The sequence below is a fragment of the Musa acuminata genome, chromosome BXJ3-3 (assembly GCF_036884655.1).
Source record: "Musa acuminata AAA Group cultivar baxijiao chromosome BXJ3-3, Cavendish_Baxijiao_AAA, whole genome shotgun sequence".
NCBI lineage: Eukaryota > Viridiplantae > Streptophyta > Magnoliopsida > Zingiberales > Musaceae > Musa > Musa acuminata.
In genome coordinates this window covers 36,366,530-36,388,267 of record NC_088351.1, presented here as the reverse complement: position 1 = coordinate 36,388,267, position 21,738 = coordinate 36,366,530, and the positions used below count along the sequence as shown (strand labels likewise).

Here is a 21,738-nt window from a genome sequence, read left to right as displayed (position 1 = left end):
ATCTAAAGATGATGATTCATGGTTTGTTCATGGAAGTGATCCATGTTCAGCTCAGATATCCTTCTGCTTTCTAGAAAGAATGACATGCATTTAATCTTCAACGCTACAGTGAGAGTCGAGTTTCTTAACCCGCTCAGAATACAAACCTCCGACAGCAGAAGATTAGGAAGAGGATGAGCAATAGCTACGAGTGTGTGTGTGTGAGTTCTTATTCCTGTTATCGAGAGAGGAAACGAACAAAGGGTTTTGGGTCGACCGACTCGGGTCGACAGTGGACCGCTGAGACGGCCCAGAGATCATTTATGTTTCTGTTTGTTGTGGCCCACTATATATATATATATATATATAAATATAATTCCTTTGTTTATTTTTTGTGGAGAGAGAGAGAGAGAGAGAGAGCGATAATGGCGGTTCCTCCGGTGATGGCGGAAGGAGCGGCGGCGGCGGCGCTAAGGACGGTGCTACAAAGGGTGCGTCAGGCGGCCGAGAGGTCGGGAAGGAGAGCGGAGGGCGTACGCGTGGTGGCCGTAGGCAAGACGAAGCCGATCTCCCTCGTTCGCGGCCTTTACGACGCCGGCCACCGCTGCTTCGGAGAGAACTACGTCCAAGAAATAGTGGAGAAGGCGCCTCAGGTGCCTCGTCTTCCTATTGTTTCCTCGAGTTGTTTACCCCTTTTTGTTTGGAGGACTCTATTACTTCTGATGTAGAATTTGTAGGTTTTTGAAGCCACCACATTCTATTAGCTACTTAATCACCTTGATCCTACATTTCAAGTCTTTAATAGCGACAGCGCATCTACTGGCTACGTGTTCTATATTTTGATGTGCTATTCGATTCAAAGTGACTCCATAAAGAGATTTTTCTTGCAGGAAGCAGGTCATTTGGCGTTTACTTCTAATTTCTTCGTGAACAGACTCTCTCTTGAAATAAACAAAGCATTACTTTCGTAGTCCATCATTCCCACTCAAGGAAGAAAAATATATGTATACTTGATCAAATAGCTAACTGTCTCACCTTCATCAGGAAGATTGAGATAGTTTTTAGATCAATGTGGAAGAAACATTGGGTTGAATCCCCTTAAAGCAGCCACTGACTTTATGCCCACATCTCTAAGCTTATTATTTTAATGAGGGTTATCCAGGTTATTTTTAATCCTTAATAACATGACAATATTTGAGTGGGTAAACCTCTAACCAAAAATTAATGAACTAAATAGTAGAGAGTCAAGTATCAAATGTCTGTTACCATTGTTACAAGTTAATTGGAAGATAGTGTTTTTTCAAATTAATTTGAGAAAGAAATGGATTCATCAATTCTTCCTTTTGCAGCTTCCTTTGGATATCGAGTGGCACTTTATTGGACACCTCCAGAGCAACAAAGTTAAACCTCTGTTAGGTATCTTTCAGCTGTCGCTTGCTGTTAAGATTGTTTGGCCATTTTAGTTTGATTTCAAGTACTAAAATTACTAGGGATAACACAACTAGAAATTACAAATCAGTACTACCTTTTCTTCGTGAAAAGATAACACAAGTGGACTAATCAGATTTTCCTGTTAGAAGGATACAAAAGAAGTGTTTGCGTGTAAGGAAAGGTACTCAATTCATGGGGTATGCTCACTTACTAAGGGAGTTCTTATTTGGAATAAATCATGTGCTGGAAAATACTACATTGCCTTGCCTAGTGATGCATATTGACAGTCATGGATATCATCTCCTTTTCTCAACTTATAATGAATCAATTGTTGATCCAGTGTTATTGATATAGTCTCCATTTTCTAATTGGAGTCAATGGAATTCTGTTTTATTTTGCAGCTGCTGTACCGAATCTTGACATGGTTGAGAGTCTTGATAGTGAGAAGGTAAATCAATCAACTTATTGTGTTTAAGGTAGTGGAACAAATTTTTTTCTCCAAAGTCTTAGTCATGTAATTAACATGAAACTAGCCTCTAATAGACTTCTTTGTTTGGCACCTGGATATTTTCGGTATTTTCTCTTGGTAGTTTTACATACGTCTGAAATCAAGTGGTAGCCCCACCTTCTAACTTGGAGCACGTAGAATGCAAATCTCAAATGCGCATCAATATGGTTCTTAAACCATGTTGTTTACAATTGTTTAAGGTTCTAACATGTTCCTAGTCAACATGCCAAGTTCATTGATTCCTTATTAACATACATAGTTCTTGGAGTTTTAGAAATTATGATCATCTACATACCACTTATGCATTTTATTAGTACCCTGCATGGAATCTTCAGAAACATTAGCTGCACGCCAAGAATTACATACAGTAGCAGATTAGCCCTAATATATGAATTTAAAAACTAATGTACCATTTCATGTCTCAAATTGAACTCAAGTTAGACAACGCTTTCTGATTATCTATTATACATGAGCATATTGCTTGCACCAACAATTGGAATTAAGTTTTCTTTGGAAGAAAATAATTTTAAGTAAAATATGATACTACATGAAGAAGCCTAAAAAATAAGGAAGTTGCTTCTCTAGTCCAGATGAAGCTACCATTGGTGAGTTTCACTTCAACCAATAACCATGTGTTAGGCTATTTGTTGGATGGGTGTTAAAATAACCAGGATAAAAAATCGTAGCCCACTAATGTTATTTAAAACCTCTTTTCTGTTTGGTTTCTAAAAGGTGGATTAATCAGGGTTAGCAAAGAGTGGGGGGTTAACATTTTTTTGTCTGGATGCTAAAACGTGGGCTAAGCCAAGAGAACAGGAGAACGCTGACCCAACGTAGATTATCGAGGTTAAACTTCTGACTGAATTAATGTGTCTCTCTATACCCCTAGAGTATTTTTGGGGCGACCAAAAACTACCAAATTATTCCACAAACCCAAAATAAATGTGGCTGTAGTGTGATTCAAACCCCAATTGGGAAGCATTATATTCATGCAGATGTAAGTTGGTGCTGCTGGTACTGAGCTTCTGATTGTTTATGAACTTCTCTTAGAGTATGTGGATGACAAAATCTTGGTTGTTTTTTAATGTTGTTCTTGTGAGGTGTTTTGTGGCATAAACATTTACTATCTTCTAGCTGCTTAAATTTTGTTGAGAGAGAAATTAGTTAGCCTTACAACCAAAAGCCTTATCTGTCAGAAGAATTATGATTACATGTTACACATGTTCATTCGTTCCAGATTGCTAATCATCTTGATCGTGCTGTTGCTAGCTTGGGAAGGAAGCCTCTGAAGGTTTTGGTTCAAGTAAATACTAGTGGTGAAGAATGTAAGTCTTGAAAACAATGTATTATTTATCATTGTGGTTAAATTGATGTTTGTTTTTTATATCTTTGTCACAGAAGACAGCTGTCAATGGAAGATGTCTATCGAAGTTCTATATTTTCTGTCGGCAAGCTTGACACAAATTTAGAGGAGCATAAACAACAATTTAAAAGTCAAAAACATGGTGAAAGTGGTTTCTATCATGTGCATTAACTGGGAGTTACATAAGGAACTTCCTTGGGGTTAATTCATTTCACAGTTGCCAAGTTGATCTCACAACTGTGTGATTATCACCTTAAACTTGACCATCTTCTCATCGAAGTGCTTTATATTCTTGAGTAAATGATACACTCCAAGCCCAAGCCATTGATATATTGAAAACACTAGAATATTCTTAGTGTAACATAGAATTTTTGAGAGGAGCACCAACAACTTGCAATCAGTTATAATGTATAATTGACTTAGTCAATCAGGCTTTAGAGTGAAACTATTACATTGTGGCAGATGATGAAGAGGTTTTGAGCTTTGGAATCTAGTCATCCTATATATAGCCTTTTTAATAGTCCGTTGACATGATTTCTTCTTTCTAATAGTATCATGAGGCAGGCTTGCTAATAGTCATGTATTTTGCAGCATGTGTTTTCTTGTATATATATAACATAGAATTTTTTGCAGCAAAATCTGGTGTGGAACCTGCAGCATGTGTAGAGTTGGCTAAGCATGTAAAATTGGGTTGTTCGAATCTTATTTTCTCAGGCCTAATGACAATAGGGATGCCAGACTACACTTCAACCCCAGAAAATTTTAGGGTGATACATACTAGCTTAAATTACCAGCATAAAATTATGGATAGTAATTATAATGCTTAACTAACCTCTCTGTTTTCTTTGTCAAAAAGAACAGATGTTGTCAAATTGTAGGAATGATGTGTGCAAGGCGCTCGGAGTACCAGAGGAACAGTTTGAGCTGTCCATGGGCATGTCTGGCGACTTTGAACAAGCAGTAAGTCTTGAACTCTCCTTTCTCAGATTTTAATCAATCCTGTCGATACAATGCAGCCTGATCGAAATAAAAAGCTTGAAGCCACGCACTCTACTAATGGTCTTGCATTTTGCACCTAAGCCAACATTCAGCAGAAAACAGCTTCTTTAGATAGTAGCAAATGTAAATTACAAATAAGGCAATTTTTGTGGCTTCTACAGATTGAAATGGGCAGTACAAATGTCAGAATCGGGTCAACCATCTTCGGACCAAGGGAGTATCCAAAGAAAACCCAGAGCCAGTGAACAAAGCCAACTTTAAGAACGCTCACGGTGGATGAACATGGACAGTGACATCAGTGAATGCTTGTACCTTTTTCTTTTTTTTTTCTTTGCAGCAAGTGGGGTATTGGAATTCCATTTAAAATCCCGTATATGATTTTTGTTTGCAATTCAAATATTTTGATGGTTTACTTTCAAGTGGGGTCTTTCACAAATACCTTCAATCATACCGAAACATGAGAAGTTCATGTAAATTGGAGATCCAGAAACATAATGTCATGATTTTATCATCAAGCACGAGTTTTGTCTCACTCTTCCTTTCTAATAAATTGTTTGTGTTCTGGTTTGCTTGTATGATTTCGGTATTTATTCTTCGACAGAGTAACAGTGATAATTTGTTCGTCGCCTAATCTGTTATCATTTGAACTGTACGTCCGATCATCTAAATCTACTGAACATGCATCAACTCTGTGCATTTTCTCAGTTCTGAGTAGGTGAATTCAATAAAAAGAAGTGTTCATTAACATCCAACATAAAAAAATGAAACTTTGCCATGTCAAATCAAACATTATGAATCCGCAGACATTGATCATATAGATCTCGAGTTCCCACTCGAGTCATCAATTTCATCATGTGGATCTAATGCCTGAATTGGGTTGCCGAAGCAGTAGATCTTAAAGCTTAAAATGCGTCAAGCATCAACAACGTTGGTGCTTCGATCAATATCAAGCTCGGTCGTGCATTAATCGTCTGCTGCTATTGTCGCCGGCCGGTTGCCATCAGAGCGTGGTGGCGGCGGCGCTGCTGCTGCTTCATGAATGAACGGTACGAGGCTCAACTTGGGTGAGATAAGGAATCATCAAAAGATCCTCTGCATGTGCCGCTGCTATGGATGTAATTGCATGTGAAGAAAGAGCGGGAGAGATGCGTCGGAAGGGATATCATATTCCATCTCCGACGATCCTACAGCGACGTCGAGGCAAAGCCGCCCGGACACTTGGATTCCCGCATCCACTTTAGCCTCACACCAGAAAGCATCCCTCCATCCTACTCAGCAAAACATTGCGGACTTTGAAGCACGCCGCCCACCAGTGGCTGCATGCCTTCCCTCCTCCTCCTCCCCTTCCTCAAGCATGTACATCTTGACAGAGACTGCAGCTTCCCTCTCTTCTCTTTCTCAAGTGTCTGCATGCCTTCTCTCAGTTACATCCCCCGTAACATCATCCTGTCGTGGCATGAAAAGGATATGAAACGAAGGACTTCCAAGTGTGTTGTTTGACAAAAAGGCTGAAGCATTGTCTTGGCTCATTTATTGGGAAAACAAGAAATTTATGCCATCCAAGCATAAAATGAGTTCCTCAAGTAAATAAATTACAGAATCATTTATCTTTTGATTCGTTCTATCTATGTTATTCTTTCTTGGAGGCGAATGAACACAGATCTATGTGATGTTCTTCTTGCTCCAGTTAATATAGGAATAAGAAGGAAATGTAGAAGAAGTGATATATGCTCTTGAGAGCCAAATTTGGCAAATCTGGGCATTGTCCGCGGGATGGCAACCTCTTTCTTGCTTGCTCATCCTACCACTAAAGACAAGAAGATCAAAAGAAGGCAACTGTGAGTGAGTGATCGAGAGAGAGATAAAAGGATCAGTGACTGTGGATAAAGTGGTGTTGGATAGTGTTTGCATAAGCAGTGAATCGGGTACCAGAAAAAGTAGTGTTCTATAAAGAGAGTACACGCACTCCAATCTTTTCCATTGACGGATACGTTCATATATATTATATATGTTCGACTCGAAGGTAAAAGACGAATACAGGACCGACCAGTTTGCATTAGATTTAATGGAGATTCTTAGTGGAAGTATGAAGATAAGATATGTACCACTTGGAGAAGCCAAACTAGCAATTGATCACACTGTAGAAAAGGTTTTTGTACTGCAATACTTGATAGAGCAAAATGCAAGAGAGTATATATATGAGAGAGAGAGAGAGAGAGAGAGAGAGAGAGAGAGAGAGAGAGAGAGAGAGAGAGAAAGGCCACCGGTGCAAGTTGGGGCATCGGTGACGAGGATTGAAGAAAGAGGAGATTCCTAAGTGGGAGGAGACAACAAATTTAGATCCGCAAAGGTGTCTACAATGGGCCCACCGTTGGAAAAAAGATCAGATATGGAAAGTCTTCGAATCTATATATTTTTTTTCTGCTTATGTGAATTAAATAAGATATAATTTAATATTAAATATATTATAAATATTTTAACAATACAGGTCAATAATATTAGTGATAAAATACTAAATAAATCAAAGATATGATTTACGTGAAAAGAAAAAATCATAGACGAATCGAATTAATTTTTCATTATAAAATAATAAGAGTACCATATTGACTAAGATGAAGATATCAAATATCACATATATAATCTAAGCAGTCAGATGAGTTTTAAGAAACCAAAAGAAAACTAAGTAGAAGAAAAAAAATAATCCTAATTGGGAGAGTATGGTGTTTAGATCATCATATTAAAAAATCATGACAATCGAAACTAATTTTACTAACCAATAATCAAATCTTTCTTCTCCATAGATAAAAGTTTCTTCTCATATAAGATTAGGATTAGGATTTTTTAATTAATCCTAATGGATCCCAAACTTAACTATTATCTGTTTGCAAATAATAAGTTTTTCTAAAGACAATGATTAAGGCATAATATCTTATCCATTCCTATCAATATGGATTTTCTCAAGATGTAATTATTTTATCTTTAATGTATCTTAGAATCCAATGATACTTGACATTGGATTCATTTGTTCCCAATCTTTTATCTATTTTGTCACTTGGTTTAGCTTCTTACCATTCAATTAGATTATCCAAAACCTTACAAAATAAGATATCCTATCTATATGAATCAAATAAGATAAATTTAACACCAAACATATTATAAATAATTTAACAATACATGCCAAGATTTATGTAGAAAAATATTTTAATATGAAAAAAAACAATGATCAAATCAGATCAATCTTCCAGTATAAAATAGTGAGATTATAAACTTAAAGACTCTTTGAACTAATAAAAGGATATGAAATATTATATAAAGTCCATACATTCCTTCATATGAGTTACAAATAAATAAATAAATAAATAAATAATAAACAAAAGAAAAAAATTTTAAAGATCTTATCGTCCTCTGAAACTTTCTCTTTTGGCGTCTATATATAGCAGCCAAATTCCTCCTTCATGATATTACCACTATCACTGACTCTTCCCATTCCCATTTGAGTGACCATGGATACGCTCCCCAAGTCTCAAGTAGCAAAGATGGTGCTCTTCCTCTTCTCACTAATCATCATTCCCTTCGTATCAACATCCTTAAGGTCATACTACCTCTACTTCCTTTTCAACACCCTCATCATCGCTCTCGGAATCGAGGCCGGTCTCCTCAACTTGATTTCCGGGCCTCGTGACGAGAACATCAACGCAGCAGCAGCGGCCATAGCCGTTGCATCTGCTATCAACGTACAAGAGGCAGTCCATGACGCTCAAGCGGCGATGCCTGCGGAGGAACCAGCGGTGGTGACGGTCTCGAAGGTGGCGACAAGAGTGCAGAAGCTGAAGCGCTGCTCGTCCAGGCCGAACCTTTTCTTCATCGACAACGACCAAGTTGATGGAAGAGTTGAAGAGGCGGAATTCAAGTGCGAGTCGAACGGAGAGCTCAGCAAACAGGAGCTGTTCGTGAAAGCCGAGGCTTTCATTGCCAACTTCCACAAGCAGCTTAAGATGCAGAGAGAGGAATCATGGAAGCAGATTCACGGGATCTACCATAGGGATTTCTAAGGTCCTCATTTCACGTAGTTTAGCTTATTGTTATATTATTATATACATATATATATTTATATATATACATATACATATACATATACATATATATATATGTATATATATATGTATATGTATATATACATACATATATATACATATATATATATACATATATATACATATATATATATATACATATATATACATATATATATATACATATATATACATATATATATATACATATATATATACATATATATATATATACACGCACACACCATATGATAATATTATCATCTGCCACAAAACTACAGTTGCATTGGTTGGGGTTATTATTAGTGAAGTTAAAGAGGGAAGCAAGCTATTTCTCTTTGGTATCTCTCATGCATTGAGGGACTGCTATCATCATGGCATACTTATTGCATGTTAATTCAAATATCATTAATGTTAAAAGGAATGGAATAGTTAGATCTCTCTCTCTCTCTCTCTCTCTGCGTTGGAGTCTCTTGAGAAACCATCAAAGGGTCTTGATGTGGACTCTCCAGGAAAAAGCTATTTTTATGATACAGCAGATGCTGACATGCAGATTATACGCTGCACAGATGCCTCAAGCAATCAACGATTGCAAGTTCATGCTGCATGGTTGAATGGTACCTCGCTACCTTTAGTTCTCATATACAGAGCCTGAAGAACCAATGCCAAACTACGAAGAATCACAACAAAACAAGGGAACAACAAAAGAGTATGTGAAAGTTCTGCATATGGAGATTTCTTAACCCAACCATCGTTAACAACATCAGGGAACACAGCCCCGTCTTCCAAACAGTTGAAATCCTAATCTGACACCGCAGGAGATGTGGGGATAATTACAATACAAAACTTAGAAAATGTTTCCATATTGTTTAACGATCCAAAGGCTCAAAGATTGCTTTCCATCTTGTCAGCTATCAGGAAGAACCGCCTTTCATCTGCATGCTGGATCGAAGGATAAGAGATGCGGTTTTGGCATATTGTCAACTTGGAGAAGCAGCAATGACTTCTGATTATTGCAAAACCGTTATCCTGATTGAAGATTTAAAAGTTAGTATCAGTTTAAGATGTGATCGCTGTATTCGTTCACATATATATTAACATATGCGAGTTCAACTAGCATGATAGCTTGATAGTATAAGAGTTGTACCTATTGTTCATTTGCAATAGTACTGTATGACAATGAAGGCACCGCTGCTCTCCGATCATGTAGGCAGCGTTCTCAGAATATTTAGTGCCTGAGTCCATTGTGGCCCTTTTATAAGAACTATCCTCTTCAAGGCTCGTACTGCTCCAGCAGCGACTATAGCCGAGTGATTCTCGACATCCATGCTCAGGTTATACAAGATAGCCAGGCTAGCTTCAAGTGCCTCGCCGCGTGCCTCTTCAATCAGGTTCACCAGAGGGAATATCCCTCCTGCAGCGGCAACCGCCTTACTGCACTCCATAACTCCTCGAGAGATTATCTTGTTTAGTTCTTTGACAGCAGCTTCACGAGCTTGATAGGAGAAAGATGAACTCATCTCCTCAACAAGTCTTGGAATCGTCTCGTGCAGAGTTACTTCCATCTCGATAGGATACTCTAACTCTGATGTCTTGTCAGCTTTGGACTCAAGCTTTACTAGGCAGGCAGCAACCCAATCCTTGGTGTGAAGAGGGACAGAAGACTTTAGAATATTGCGCAGTAGAAAAGTGAAGTGTCTGGTATCAATGATCTCATAGAATTGATCAAAATCAAGCAATTTGGCTAGCAATCTAGATGCAGCAGCAGCCGCAAGGCCTTTTTCTTCAGTTTCAACAGTATTTTGCTCAAGCTGATAGTCCGTATCATTTGGTGTGCCTGTCAAAGATAAATATTAGAAAAACCCAGATCCCAAAAATAAGGTATTAAGTTCAGATAAATCTCACTTATAGATATAGCCTCAGCATGTTATAGAAACTTCTGATAAATCACACATAGCCATAAGGGTACAGAAAACGGAGAACTTGGAAGGGACTTAAACAGATGTTCATAGAGTCAGAAATCACCAAAACAAACATGCTACCAGAATAGTTTCCAATATGATCTTTAAACAAATGCTCAGACCTGATTGATTACATGTAATAGAAAAAAATCAAGAGGTAAATATGGAAGCATACAGAGAGATTAATACATAGTGAAGAGACTATTCACCAGTTGAGGCAAACCGAGGTTAGCTTCTCAAGAACTTGATAAATAATTGACTTAAAACATCATTAGACCTGGAAAGATAATCAAAACAAATATCTGGTAGGACCATGAAGAAAATGAAAAGAACCATGAACAATAAACTACAAAGAACATGCTCAACAATAGTAACATAAATCATCAAAAATGGATAACTGAGAACTATGTTCTCCTAGTGGAAAAGTCGTAAGATTTCTTCTGAGAGATGCAAAAGGAACCTACATAGTGCAGTTTCTAGTAAATCATAAAGATATAACATGATGAACAAACAGAAAAGCATAACCTGAGTATCTTGGACAGATATGTGATAATGCAAGGAAAAAGAAGGCATGAGCCCTCTGAAAGCATTGGTTATGTTAAACCATGGATATCACATACCACTGATACAACCCTTTTTTAAAACAGCCTCAAGCCCCAACTCAATACCGGCTGCAGTGACAGCTGCCACATTTGTTTCACGAGTCACCAGATACTCAAGAATAGAAGCAACCTTTACTTGCAAACTTGGAGATGATGTCCTCAAAATTTCAGTAAGGCAGGATATAAAGCTGGAGTCGGTCGCCATCTCCCTGGAAATATATCTTAGTAGTAAAATATAACAGAAAAAACCTATTCATCAATTTGATAACTAAGACCATAAGCTGAATGATTTGCGCTTCTGATAGAGGAGAGAAGAAACACCAGCGAAATATGAAAAATACAAACAAGTCATTTGTCTTACTTCAGTTCATGAGAAACTTTTATTATGGTTATCAAAAGTAAAAAAAAGATAAGCTCTCCTGCTAAACATAAGTAGGAAAAGAAACAGCATCCAAACAGAATCAGGAATTACTCCAATAATCAACTGTTATAGATGGTTCAAATTTATCAACCATGGAAAGTCTCACAATTTGCAGCACGTGGGATGTGGTAAATGAAAACCAGGTAAAAATCCAAGAGCATTTGTTCAATTCAGGATTACATTTTTGTCAAATATATCATATCTTGTCATCTATCATTAAGTGTCCTCCTTCATGGGATGGTTGTTTATCAATGCCAAAGTGTAATGAAAGAAGACAGAAAGCAATATGAAAAATTTCTGTGCAATTAATTTGTGCTATTGTTCCATGGCGATATTGCTACCATACACGAAATATTTCTGCAAAACTTACCAATAATGAGTCACACAGTAAAGTGGCACAAGGATCTAAAACGAGATATGCAAATTACGATATATAAAAAATTGAAAATAAAAGAATTTGTAGATCAGCATTTGTATATTTGAATGATAATACTTTATCAGCATGATAACAACCCAAAAAACAACAACCATTTTGTAGATCTATTTACCGTTTGACTAGCTATTGGTTTGAGTTTTAGTTGGTTTTAGTTTCAAATTTAATGGAATTGGATTTTAGCTGACATAAGATCCAGCTTGAGTTTGAATTAGTGTTAGTCTTGGGCCAAATTAATTGCAACAAGGCTCAATTACTGCCCACATCACTGTAGCATGGACAATGTTAGCTAGATTGACATGATGGTATCACCTGATTTTGAATCTAACTCAAACATGACATTATTGGTGGTAGTCAGCCCGATAAAAATAAATAAGAACTAGTTGGTTATTGATTTCGTGATAGAGAATCCAAATTAAGCACAACTCTTGCCTCTTGTCAGGCAATATATGCTATGTAAACAGAATTAACGAAGCATTTGAGAAAAAAATCATGTGATCCTCTTTCCCTTCTAGTACTTCTCCTCATACTGTACTTCACTTTTCCTTTCTTCTCCTGTATTCATTCTGTTCTTCTCTGTATTTTTTTCCCTCTTATTTTTTCACAACCTTTTGCTGGAAAATATCTCCAGAAGCATAGATTCGGTGTAACTTGCTGATCTAGAATCCAATTCAAACAAATAGAGGAATGAGATTGCCGATCAAGAATATCTTCTGCTGCCAAATCACAGTCAAAATTTCAAAATAGAAAGAAGCTAATCTGCTATATCTGAGCTGTAGCAATCTTTGAAGTTTGAACTGTCCAACCCTTAAAACAATCAAATGTATTCTACTGCAACCTTGGGTTGCATCACAACACGTAACACTACTCGGTAGTGACATATTCCAAGTTGGCCAACATCAACAAACTGTTGTTCTTGCAGATAAGAAAGATCACTAGAGACACAAGAGAAAAAAAAATGACAAACCTCTCAACTACTTCAGATCTTGACGAGGGATCAGGAACTTCTGTGGATCCATCAACAGCTACATCACTGTTTGTATGGTCTGACCCATCATTGACCTTGTCATAGAACTGAAAAAATTAAGATTATATCAGGAATTGGAGATTCATCATTTCCACCTGTGGGAGCCATAAAAGCATCAGCCTCACCTCCATTTTGATGTTATTTCGTGCCTCAAAAATTCGAGAAAGTGTATTCACAACCTGTGTTTATTGGCTCCTTGTCAAAACTACATATAAGAAGTGAAGGTTTTCAGATGCATGCATATCCATGCACATACCCATGCACACATACATGCAGCATACATGCATGCAGACACACACACACAACTAAATCAGTTTCTGATGAAACCTTTTCTAACAGAACATCTGATGTATTTGGCTCCTGGAGTATGTTTTTAAAATGCTTTAAAACACCTTCTTCTTCAATTGCCTTAAGCACAATATGACTGCAGGAACAAAAAGACAGAAGATTAAGTAAATCAGCATTAGTACATCTAACTTACCTAGAAACACAGTCAGCTTAGTTTATAAAGTATGATTCATCAGTATCATAAGTGCTCATGACAACCTTTTTAACTAAAATTAACAACTGATGAATTTATATGGAGGGAAACTAACACAATACAACTAGGGATTCTCACCACTAATAATAAGGAGAACAATCATCCAAATAAGATTATCACTCCTAGGATCTCACATTTAAACAAAATGACAATTCTCTATATGAAACTGGTAATGCAGTTAAATGAATCTAAAATCAACCATTATATGATGAGAAAATGGAAGGAGTTCAAGGAACATACTGTAAATCAGTAAATTAGTCCCAGTTAATAATACGGCTAATTCTTACGAAAGTATAAACAAATAAAATATGATTTAGAAAGGAATTATTTAACTACAAATTATTAGGAACTTAAACAGAAGAATTGAAAAGAGTAGAAAAAAGACCTGAGAGAAAGCCTTTCAAGAGCATGAGCAACAGCCTCTTGAATAACCTCATTATTATGTTGCAGAAGTTGAACTAAACGTCTAAGAGCTCCAGCTTCCTTAAATGAGATACGCATATGCTCACTAATTGATGCATCAGCAATTGCATGAGCAGACTTAGTAATAGCGGAAACATCTTCAAGCCCAAGAATCAAAACCAGGCGAGCAACACCATCTATCCATGACAAAAGAGTATACTGTTGATTCTGAGAAGATTCCAACTGAGATTTTCTCACACTAGCCACCTCGATAGCTCCAATTCTTGCAAGAAACTGCTGTTGTGATCGTCCAACTATTGCATTAATCTTAGCTTCCTCTAGATTGAAACTCTGCTCATGGATATTTAATCCAAGAAGTAATTCTGAAGCACCATATCTTGAAGGGGCTGAACTTCGCTGAATTTCCATGCCATCAGGTAAAGATGGCCATGAATGAGTTGGAGACCTGAAAGCTTTATATGCAGAAGCGCCAATTACAGGGACACGAACTAGACCCTCCTCAATTATAAGAATTCTGTAATACTCATCTTTAGAAAGTTCCAATAGTGCAGTTTTTGCTTCCTTACGAATAACTTTATAGTCCTCACTGTTGTTTTTCAAAAGATCTGCCTGCAATTAAAGTAACAGAATACTCATTAACAAGCTTCATGCAACCTGATCAGAAACCAAAAATGAAAGAGAATCACTAAATTTTAATTACCTGAGTTTATCTTAGAATCCAAGGCCTGAAGTTCCAAGCAAACTAAAGTGTTTGAGTGAGAATCAGTTTTCGCTTATGACAAATCCCTTGTCAAAACTAACAACTTAGATCTAAAAACCTTGTGTTAAAGTTTCATTTGGACTATCTTCGAAATTGATTTTTGTTAGAAGAATACAGCCACTCGTCTTTTAAAGTTTGTTAAAATGCAATAAGAGGGAACTTTGGCACCAGAAAAGTTTCTCCTTTGCTACATTAGTGTCCAGGGTTTGAATCTTCGAAACATCCTCTATGCCCATGTGAGTAATGTCCCATACTTTGGGTGGAGCTTCGTGCATTGTGCCACTAATTGTTAAGTATTACATGCTAACCAGTATCAACAATATATCTTTTTCAGTTTCATGAACTTAACAGACTAAGCATGATTCATACCTCATAATCATATGCCTACTACCTAAGCCTCAAGTCTCAGCAGGTGGAGAAAAAGCCAGCAGAACTTAAGAACCTTACCAAAATTTTGTGCTGCTTCATTTTCCACTACACTTGTTTTGACTATAAGGATACAGAACCAAGAGAAAACACTTTTCATCAGACAAGTACATTATGACCAAGATCTGTAAGTTCATTTCTCCCTTGCTTCTACTAACTCAAAAAGCTTCTTTTGTGATATGTATCAAGTTAATATGAATAAAAATTCACAAAATAAGCTAAGATGCCCGAATTCTCTTACTTTTAATAGTTTCCAGAAGTTGATTGCCTATAATGCACTGGTAACTTTAGATTTTTGTGAAATTTGTTTTTTAATCATGTTTTGGAGATCAAGACTCTTACACCCAACCTTAGACTGCCAACTTTAACCCAGGTTAAAAATGGAACCATTGGAGAAATTTCAAGAATATAAACAACAGTTGATCTATACTCTCAGTGCTTGCCACACGACTGAAAAAAAATATTACTCATTGTGACACTTTTTCTGCACTGCATGATATATAGAAGCTGTTGTATTGAAGTGTCCTCCATCAAGCATCCATATTGTACGCATACACTTTCCATCTGAATTCCATCCATTTCATATTTCTGGGTTTCATATAGATAAGTCAAGATGGAAGTTGAACAGGTATATGCAAATACTTCCACTATTCTGACTTGTACATTCTACGGAGAACTTTGCTACAGAACATAAATGTCTAGGTTTCATTGTATTTCTTCTATCATGTAGGTACTTATATAGTATAATATATGACAAGGTACATTCTTTAAAAAAAAGAAAATAGTTCCTTGATTGTTAATGCAGTCTACAAGCTTCTGATGGTTACTCTTGTTAATAATTATAAATCAAACATCAAACATGTCAAAATATTTGATCTACATTGTTGTATATTAATCCAATATATAAGATCTTCCAAATCTTTATCTCCTATTTCCTTAACCAAGGTTCTTTATTTTCCAATGCATTTTACAGAATAAGAAGTGATTGCCTTTTGATGATAACTTCTTGACCTCATAAATAATCTAATGGTTACAAACAACTCAGGTATTTGTGTAAGCGAACCTTAACATGGAATTTATTCAAATGTTTAACAAATAGAGAGAGAGAGAGAGAGAGAGAGAGAGTCACCAGCTTTGGAATGACTCCAGCTTCTACGAGTATACTGTGGATACAAGGACTTAAAGACAAATTTGCCAGAATTCCACCTGCTGCCTCCTTCACCTTAATTTCCTCATCACCAAGAAACTTAACGAGCATGGGTAATAGGTAGTTCTTTGCAATCCTCACCCTAAGATTCTCATCAGTAGATAAGTTCCACAAAGTACAGAGGCTTTGCTCCTTTACCTGCACAAGTATAATGAGAGTGAACTCTCCTTACCATGCTACTTATCAAAGGATGATGACCGCAAATACCTCAGATGTCAAAGAAGATCGGCAAAGAAGACTGGAAATTTCTTCAATAGCTCCACTTTCAGCAACAACATTTCTGTATATGCTGACTGCAGACACAGTCCGCAGAAGGCCTGCTGCTGCTTCACATGTACATGAGGACTCTGACTTCAGAAGGCTGACAACAAGATTAATACAGCCAGGAAACTGCATGATACCATCTATGCACTCTTTCCCTCCTTCGGAGTATTTCCAAAGTGTAGATATAGCTTGCTCTCTGTCAAGCGGATCATTATCTAGACCAAGCATCCGAACAAAGAGACCCACGTAACCATCACTGAAACTCCTGCTGCTACTTGACCTCTCGATATCCTGCAATTGTGCAATTCCAGGGCAATCTACTATAGACTTACAGTTTACCAAAATCAACTAACAAACAACTATACATTTTGCACGTATATAAACACGTTTTCACATATAGCCATAAATTCACATGTTTTTGGAAAAGATTTTGGTGGCTGCTATGGTACACTCGAGTTATATTATAATACATATGTTACAAGCAATAAAAGCCTATTATGAAGTCTAAGTTGATGGTGTCTGTGCTGTAAGAAGATGCTATAGTGGGGATCCTATTGGTGGCCTCAGAGGCCCCATTTCTGCTTTAGCCTACTTCTCATCCAATTTACCAATGACTTCATTGATTGCATATTTAAATATGTAACAGATTTTGGTTGTGGATTTTCTTCTCTTGGAAGCTCCTTCAGTATGCCACTAAAGAATTATGTATATATATTTATACACAATAAAAGATTGACTAAAGGGGCACTTGCAGAAGAGACTGGTATGGAAAGACTAAGTTATAGCTAATCTGAACGAACAATGCTACTCCAGGGAGCATTAGACATGGATGCTATGTGGTTAAATGTTAACTCCTATAAAGCACCATGGATCTGAGTTTTGTTTGTTGAATCTGGATGCAAAACCAAGCTTAGATGTAGTTCCTTTTGTTCTCCCCCATTCTTCTTTCTTCCTCATATTATAGTTTCTATCCAGATCATTTAGGCGATTACAAGTACACCAGATACGCTATGCAGCAAGAAACAAGAGAATAAGAATCAGGGGGAGGTGCGGAGCTTACCGGGGGCGAGGCGGAGGAGGAGCTCGGGTTGGATTCTGCGGCGGCGCCGTCGCCGGTGGCGCAGACAAGGGGGAAGAAGCCGGCAATCGGGCGAACGAGGCCGAGCCTGAGGCGGGCGAAGGCGGGGGTAACTGCCCATGGTTGATTGGCGCGGTGGCGGAGGCTGAGGCGGTGATGATAGCAGGGATGACATGGAGATGGCGGAGGACAGTAGCTGTTCGCAACAGCACCCATTCCCACGTCTCCTCTTCTCGTGCCTCATCCACCTGTAGGTATAATGACGATTGGTTCGGTCCGGCCCGGTTTATCCAGACATTGAATCCGGCCCTAAGCTGGTTGGGTCAAGGCCCGCTTGAGCCGAACCAGACCTGCTTTGGCGGGCTTCCCCAGCTGCTCCATGGGCTCAACAGGTTCAGCTGCCTTCACCGAACCCATTCTTCTTCTTCCTCCTCCTTTATTCGAGCTCGATTAGGCATCTGGATATCAAAATAGGATCCCAAAGGTTCAACCTCGTTCGAGTTTGAAGTGGATACAGGTCAATCCTGCCCATATCGAAGCAAAGATGTCGAGATCGGATGCTCCCAACTCGTCTAAATCTGTGATGCTTCAAAGATGAAATATAAATATTCTTCGCATCATGAAGGATTTGAATAATAATTTATATTAAAATTATATGGCTTAACGAATTAAATCATTTACACATGTCAAATTATAGAAAGATAATTTTACCCTCATTAGTATTCAAGATCTTCGTCCTATTCAAACTCAAAACTTCACTTGATGTCTCTTTTTCGCCTATTTCCCTATTTAGCTCATCTCAAATTTAATTTAAAAAATAAAAAAAACCAATATATATGTACAAAAATTTGTTTGTTGATCATACTATTTCCAGAGGAACAAGCTGACCTTGAATTTGTTTGTTGATCATGCCAAGTATTTTGAATAAACAGACCAGAAAATGAGACAGCCAGAAGTCAATGAACAGTTTGTTCCTTTGCCCATGCTCGATTGAGTTCTAGTGACTAAGAGGGTGGCCTTTTCTCTGTAATTTTCTTGGACTTTTAGAACCTGAAGCATCAAGCCATCTCTGCTTGGGTAACATCAGAATCTGCATCCGTTTCCTCTCGCAGATCATACTCAACCACAAGGCCCAGGTTGTCGACAAACTTGTGATACACTTGACATCCTGCACACTGTTCATGGACATCATGTTGTCGGTTAAAACAAAAGCACAGGAAAAAAAATCCAAGCAGAACAATAAAATTCACAATAAATTGTTTTGGTCATTCATTAAAAAAAACATAAGAAACCATATATAAGAAAGAATTCTTGGTTTGAGATATGTATTTATCTTGTTCGGATCAGACAATTACTAAGGGAATGACTTATCTCCCACATTGGGATTTCTCAACTGGGAAAGCTAGATATCGAGAATAATATCTAGAACAAGAACTTGCACCATGCAGGAAAGATATCAGATGTGGCTAATCTTGACAAGAGTATGCGATGTTGTTGAAACAAGATGACAGATGAGATAGTCCCTATTTCATAAGATAAATGTACATGTAGATATATTAAATATACCCGTAAAAATATAGTTCCTTTTTCATAAGCACAGGAAAAAAATCCAAGCAGAACAATAAAATTCACAATAAATTGTTTTGGTAATTCATTAAAGAAACATAAGAAACCATATATAAGAAAGAATTCTTGGTTACGAGCTGAGATATGTATTTATCTTATTCGGATCATACAATTACTAAGGCAATGACTCATCTCCCACATTGAGATTTCTCAACTGGGAAAGCTAGATATCGAGAATAATATCTAGAACAAGAACTTGCGCCATGCAAGAAAGATGTCAAATGTGGCTAATCTTGACAAGAGTATGCAATGTTGCTTAAACAAGATGACAGATGATATAGTCCCTATTTCATGAGATAAATGTGCATGTAGACATATTAAATGTACCTGTAAAAATATAGTTCCTTTTTCATAAGCCACTCTGTTTATGAGGCGCTTTGTTCTTTCTCCACACAAGTCACATGTGAATTCTACAAGCAAATTTCTCCTGGGAAGCTTTATATCAAAAGTAATATCCTTCAAAAAAAATAATAAAAAAAGGGGTTACCGCAAGTATTGGTAAAGCAAAACAATGAACTTGCTTGATAAAATGATGATCAACAGACAAGCAAAACAGCTACCACTACAGGATTTACCACAACCTCATCATGATTATAAACAGCAACGATGGTGATGTTAATCTTTTTCTCAAATGTGACATCATTGCACATGATAAAAGAGAAGATCCAACGATGCAACATTTAGCCGAAGTGTTGGCAAGGCACTTTATAAATTCATATGAAAATTTGGCCCTGGCTATTCTTATGCCGGCATTTTGAAAAACAGGCCATCACATATAAATACTCCTTGCAAAATGTACTCAAACTTCCCAGTAAACCAGCAACTTTTGATGAATTTGTGTTTCCACATACTTAAACCTAAGAAGAGATTATTCAGCACGATATCCAGACAACGAATTTAACTCGCACACCCTTGATGAGTCTTGAGACAAACATCAAAACCAAGCAAAGATATCTACAAGTTATTATATGCTTTCCTGTCCATGATGAACAGCACAGATTACATGTATTTATCCACATTGTTATTACTAGTCTCTCAGAGAGTTCAAGCATTTCAGATAGAACATCATATTACAGTTGAAGAACATGTAAGAGAATTTGATGTATGTTAGACAAGCAAAATACCATCAATCTTAGGTCAGGTAGTTGCTCGTTGTAGATGTGATCCTAAGACTGAAAGCATATTTTTTCCTCCATATTCTAACCACTGAAAAAGGCACTTATTTATGCAACTCACAATTCGAAATTGTCGAATTAGTTTTCTCAAATCAGTTATTGTTTCTGCAAATAAATGCTATATGGGAATAGTGTTAACTTGGATCAGAGTAGTGTTTGTTGGATCTGCATGTCAAAGTAGGATGAGGTAAACCACATAGATCACCAGGAAATGCAAACCAAGCTCAAATTTCGTTCCTTTCGTTTTCCCCCATTCTTATTTCTTCCTCGTATAATAGTTTTTATCCATACTATTTAGGGGTTACAAATACCAGATACACTACGCAGCAAGAAACAAGAGGATAAGAATCAGGAGGCAAGGCGGAGCTAACCGGAGGCGAGGCGGACGAGGAGCTCGGCTTGGATTCTGCGGCGGCGCCGTCGCCGGTGGCGCAGACAAGGGGGGAGAGGCGGGCAGTCGGGCGAACGAGACCGAGTCTGAGGCGGACGAAGGCGGGGGGAACTGCCCATGGTTGATTGGCGCGGTGGCGGAGGCTGAGGCGGTGATGATAGCAGGGATGACACGGAGATGGAGGAGCACAATAGCTGTTCGCAACAGCTCCCATTTCCACCTCTCCTCTTCTCGTCCCTCGTCCACCTGTAGGTATAATGACGATTGGTTCGGTCCGGCCCGGTTTTATCCAAACGTTGAACCCGGCCCTGCGCTGGTTGGGTCAAGGCCCGCTTTAGCCGAACCCCATCTGCTTTGGCAGGCTTCTCGAGCTGGTCCATGGGCTCAACAGGTTCAGCAGCCTTCTTCTTCTTCTTCTTCCTTCTCCACAGGTTTCTCTCCTCTCACATTGCATGGACGGCTTGAATAATTGCAGTCTCCAACTTTATGACAAGATGCAGATGAAGCAGAGATACATGGACCAGAGAACATGAGGCCATGACTTTTCCTGCTGCAACTGATCATCTGATTCCGAGTTGTCTTCTTCCTCTTCGTTCGGTGTTTGTTCTTTGCTCCATCATGCTTGTGTCACTGCCTGGAAGAGGATGGACAATATCTGACCCTGCTTCACTGAGCTGCTCCCTGCACTCGCGCTTCGAAACCCATACAGTGTCGGAAGTACTGTTGGGAGATTTGCCTTGAAATAAATTTACCTTATACCTGTACGTCATTTTGATGATAGTAAGAAGCACGGAGGAATGAGGACATTAATGGCTGCTCAAGAGGAGCAGAGAGAGGTAACCGTGGTGCTCGTCTTCCATAGCCTGGTCTGCACCTAAACCCTTTCCCATGCACCACAGGCAGCCGGTCAAAGCTCCTCGCTACCCTACCGTCTCCATGCCCCACACTTCTCCCCCATCCCGAGGTTTGCATTGCATGATCGCCGAAGTTCTCGTCTCTCCTTCCGTCACCTTTCTTGTCTGTGTCCGTCTCACTCCGCCCAGCGAGCAT

At 38.1% G+C, this 21,738-nt stretch overlaps 3 protein-coding genes across 4 annotated transcripts; 1 reads left to right on the top strand and 2 right to left on the bottom strand.

The window, feature by feature from the left end:
• The first annotated feature begins 373 nt into the window (after positions 1-373).
• LOC135632862 (uncharacterized) lies at positions 374-4,812 on the top strand. Its single transcript, XM_065141697.1, has 7 exons — positions 374-632; positions 1,329-1,395; positions 1,812-1,858; positions 3,156-3,243; positions 3,915-4,048; positions 4,143-4,241; positions 4,442-4,812. Exons 1-7 carry the CDS (start codon positions 405-407, stop codon positions 4,523-4,525), a joined length of 747 nt encoding a protein of 248 aa, XP_064997769.1. The 5' UTR covers positions 374-404; the 3' UTR covers positions 4,526-4,812.
• Positions 4,813-9,063: 4,251 nt separating this feature from the next.
• LOC135633210 (uncharacterized) lies at positions 9,064-18,519 on the bottom strand. Of its 2 annotated transcripts, XM_065142418.1 has the most exons (11): positions 18,385-18,519; positions 17,479-18,074; positions 16,362-16,709; positions 16,077-16,292; positions 13,724-14,370; positions 13,125-13,221; positions 12,923-12,976; positions 12,738-12,844; positions 10,935-11,137; positions 9,501-10,190; positions 9,064-9,382 (listed from the first exon to the last, which is right to left on the bottom strand). In XM_065142418.1, the coding sequence occupies exons 2-10, from the start codon at positions 17,710-17,712 to the stop codon at positions 9,556-9,558; spliced, it is 2,541 nt and encodes an 846-aa protein (XP_064998490.1). In that variant the 5' UTR covers positions 17,713-18,074; positions 18,385-18,519; the 3' UTR covers positions 9,064-9,382; positions 9,501-9,555. The 2 variants fall into 2 exon arrangements, with proteins under 2 accessions (XP_064998490.1, XP_064998491.1); XM_065142419.1 differs by lacking the exon at positions 18,385-18,519 and having other exon boundaries at positions 10,935-11,125; positions 17,479-18,049.
• Positions 18,334-20,938, bottom strand: LOC103978730 (uncharacterized). The gene is made up of 3 exons (XM_009394633.3): positions 20,669-20,938; positions 19,450-19,578; positions 18,334-18,671 (listed from the first exon to the last, which is right to left on the bottom strand). The coding sequence occupies exons 1-3, from the start codon at positions 20,900-20,902 to the stop codon at positions 18,555-18,557; spliced, it is 480 nt and encodes a 159-aa protein (XP_009392908.2). The 5' UTR covers positions 20,903-20,938; the 3' UTR covers positions 18,334-18,554.
• Between the last annotated feature and the right edge of the window lie 800 nt (positions 20,939-21,738).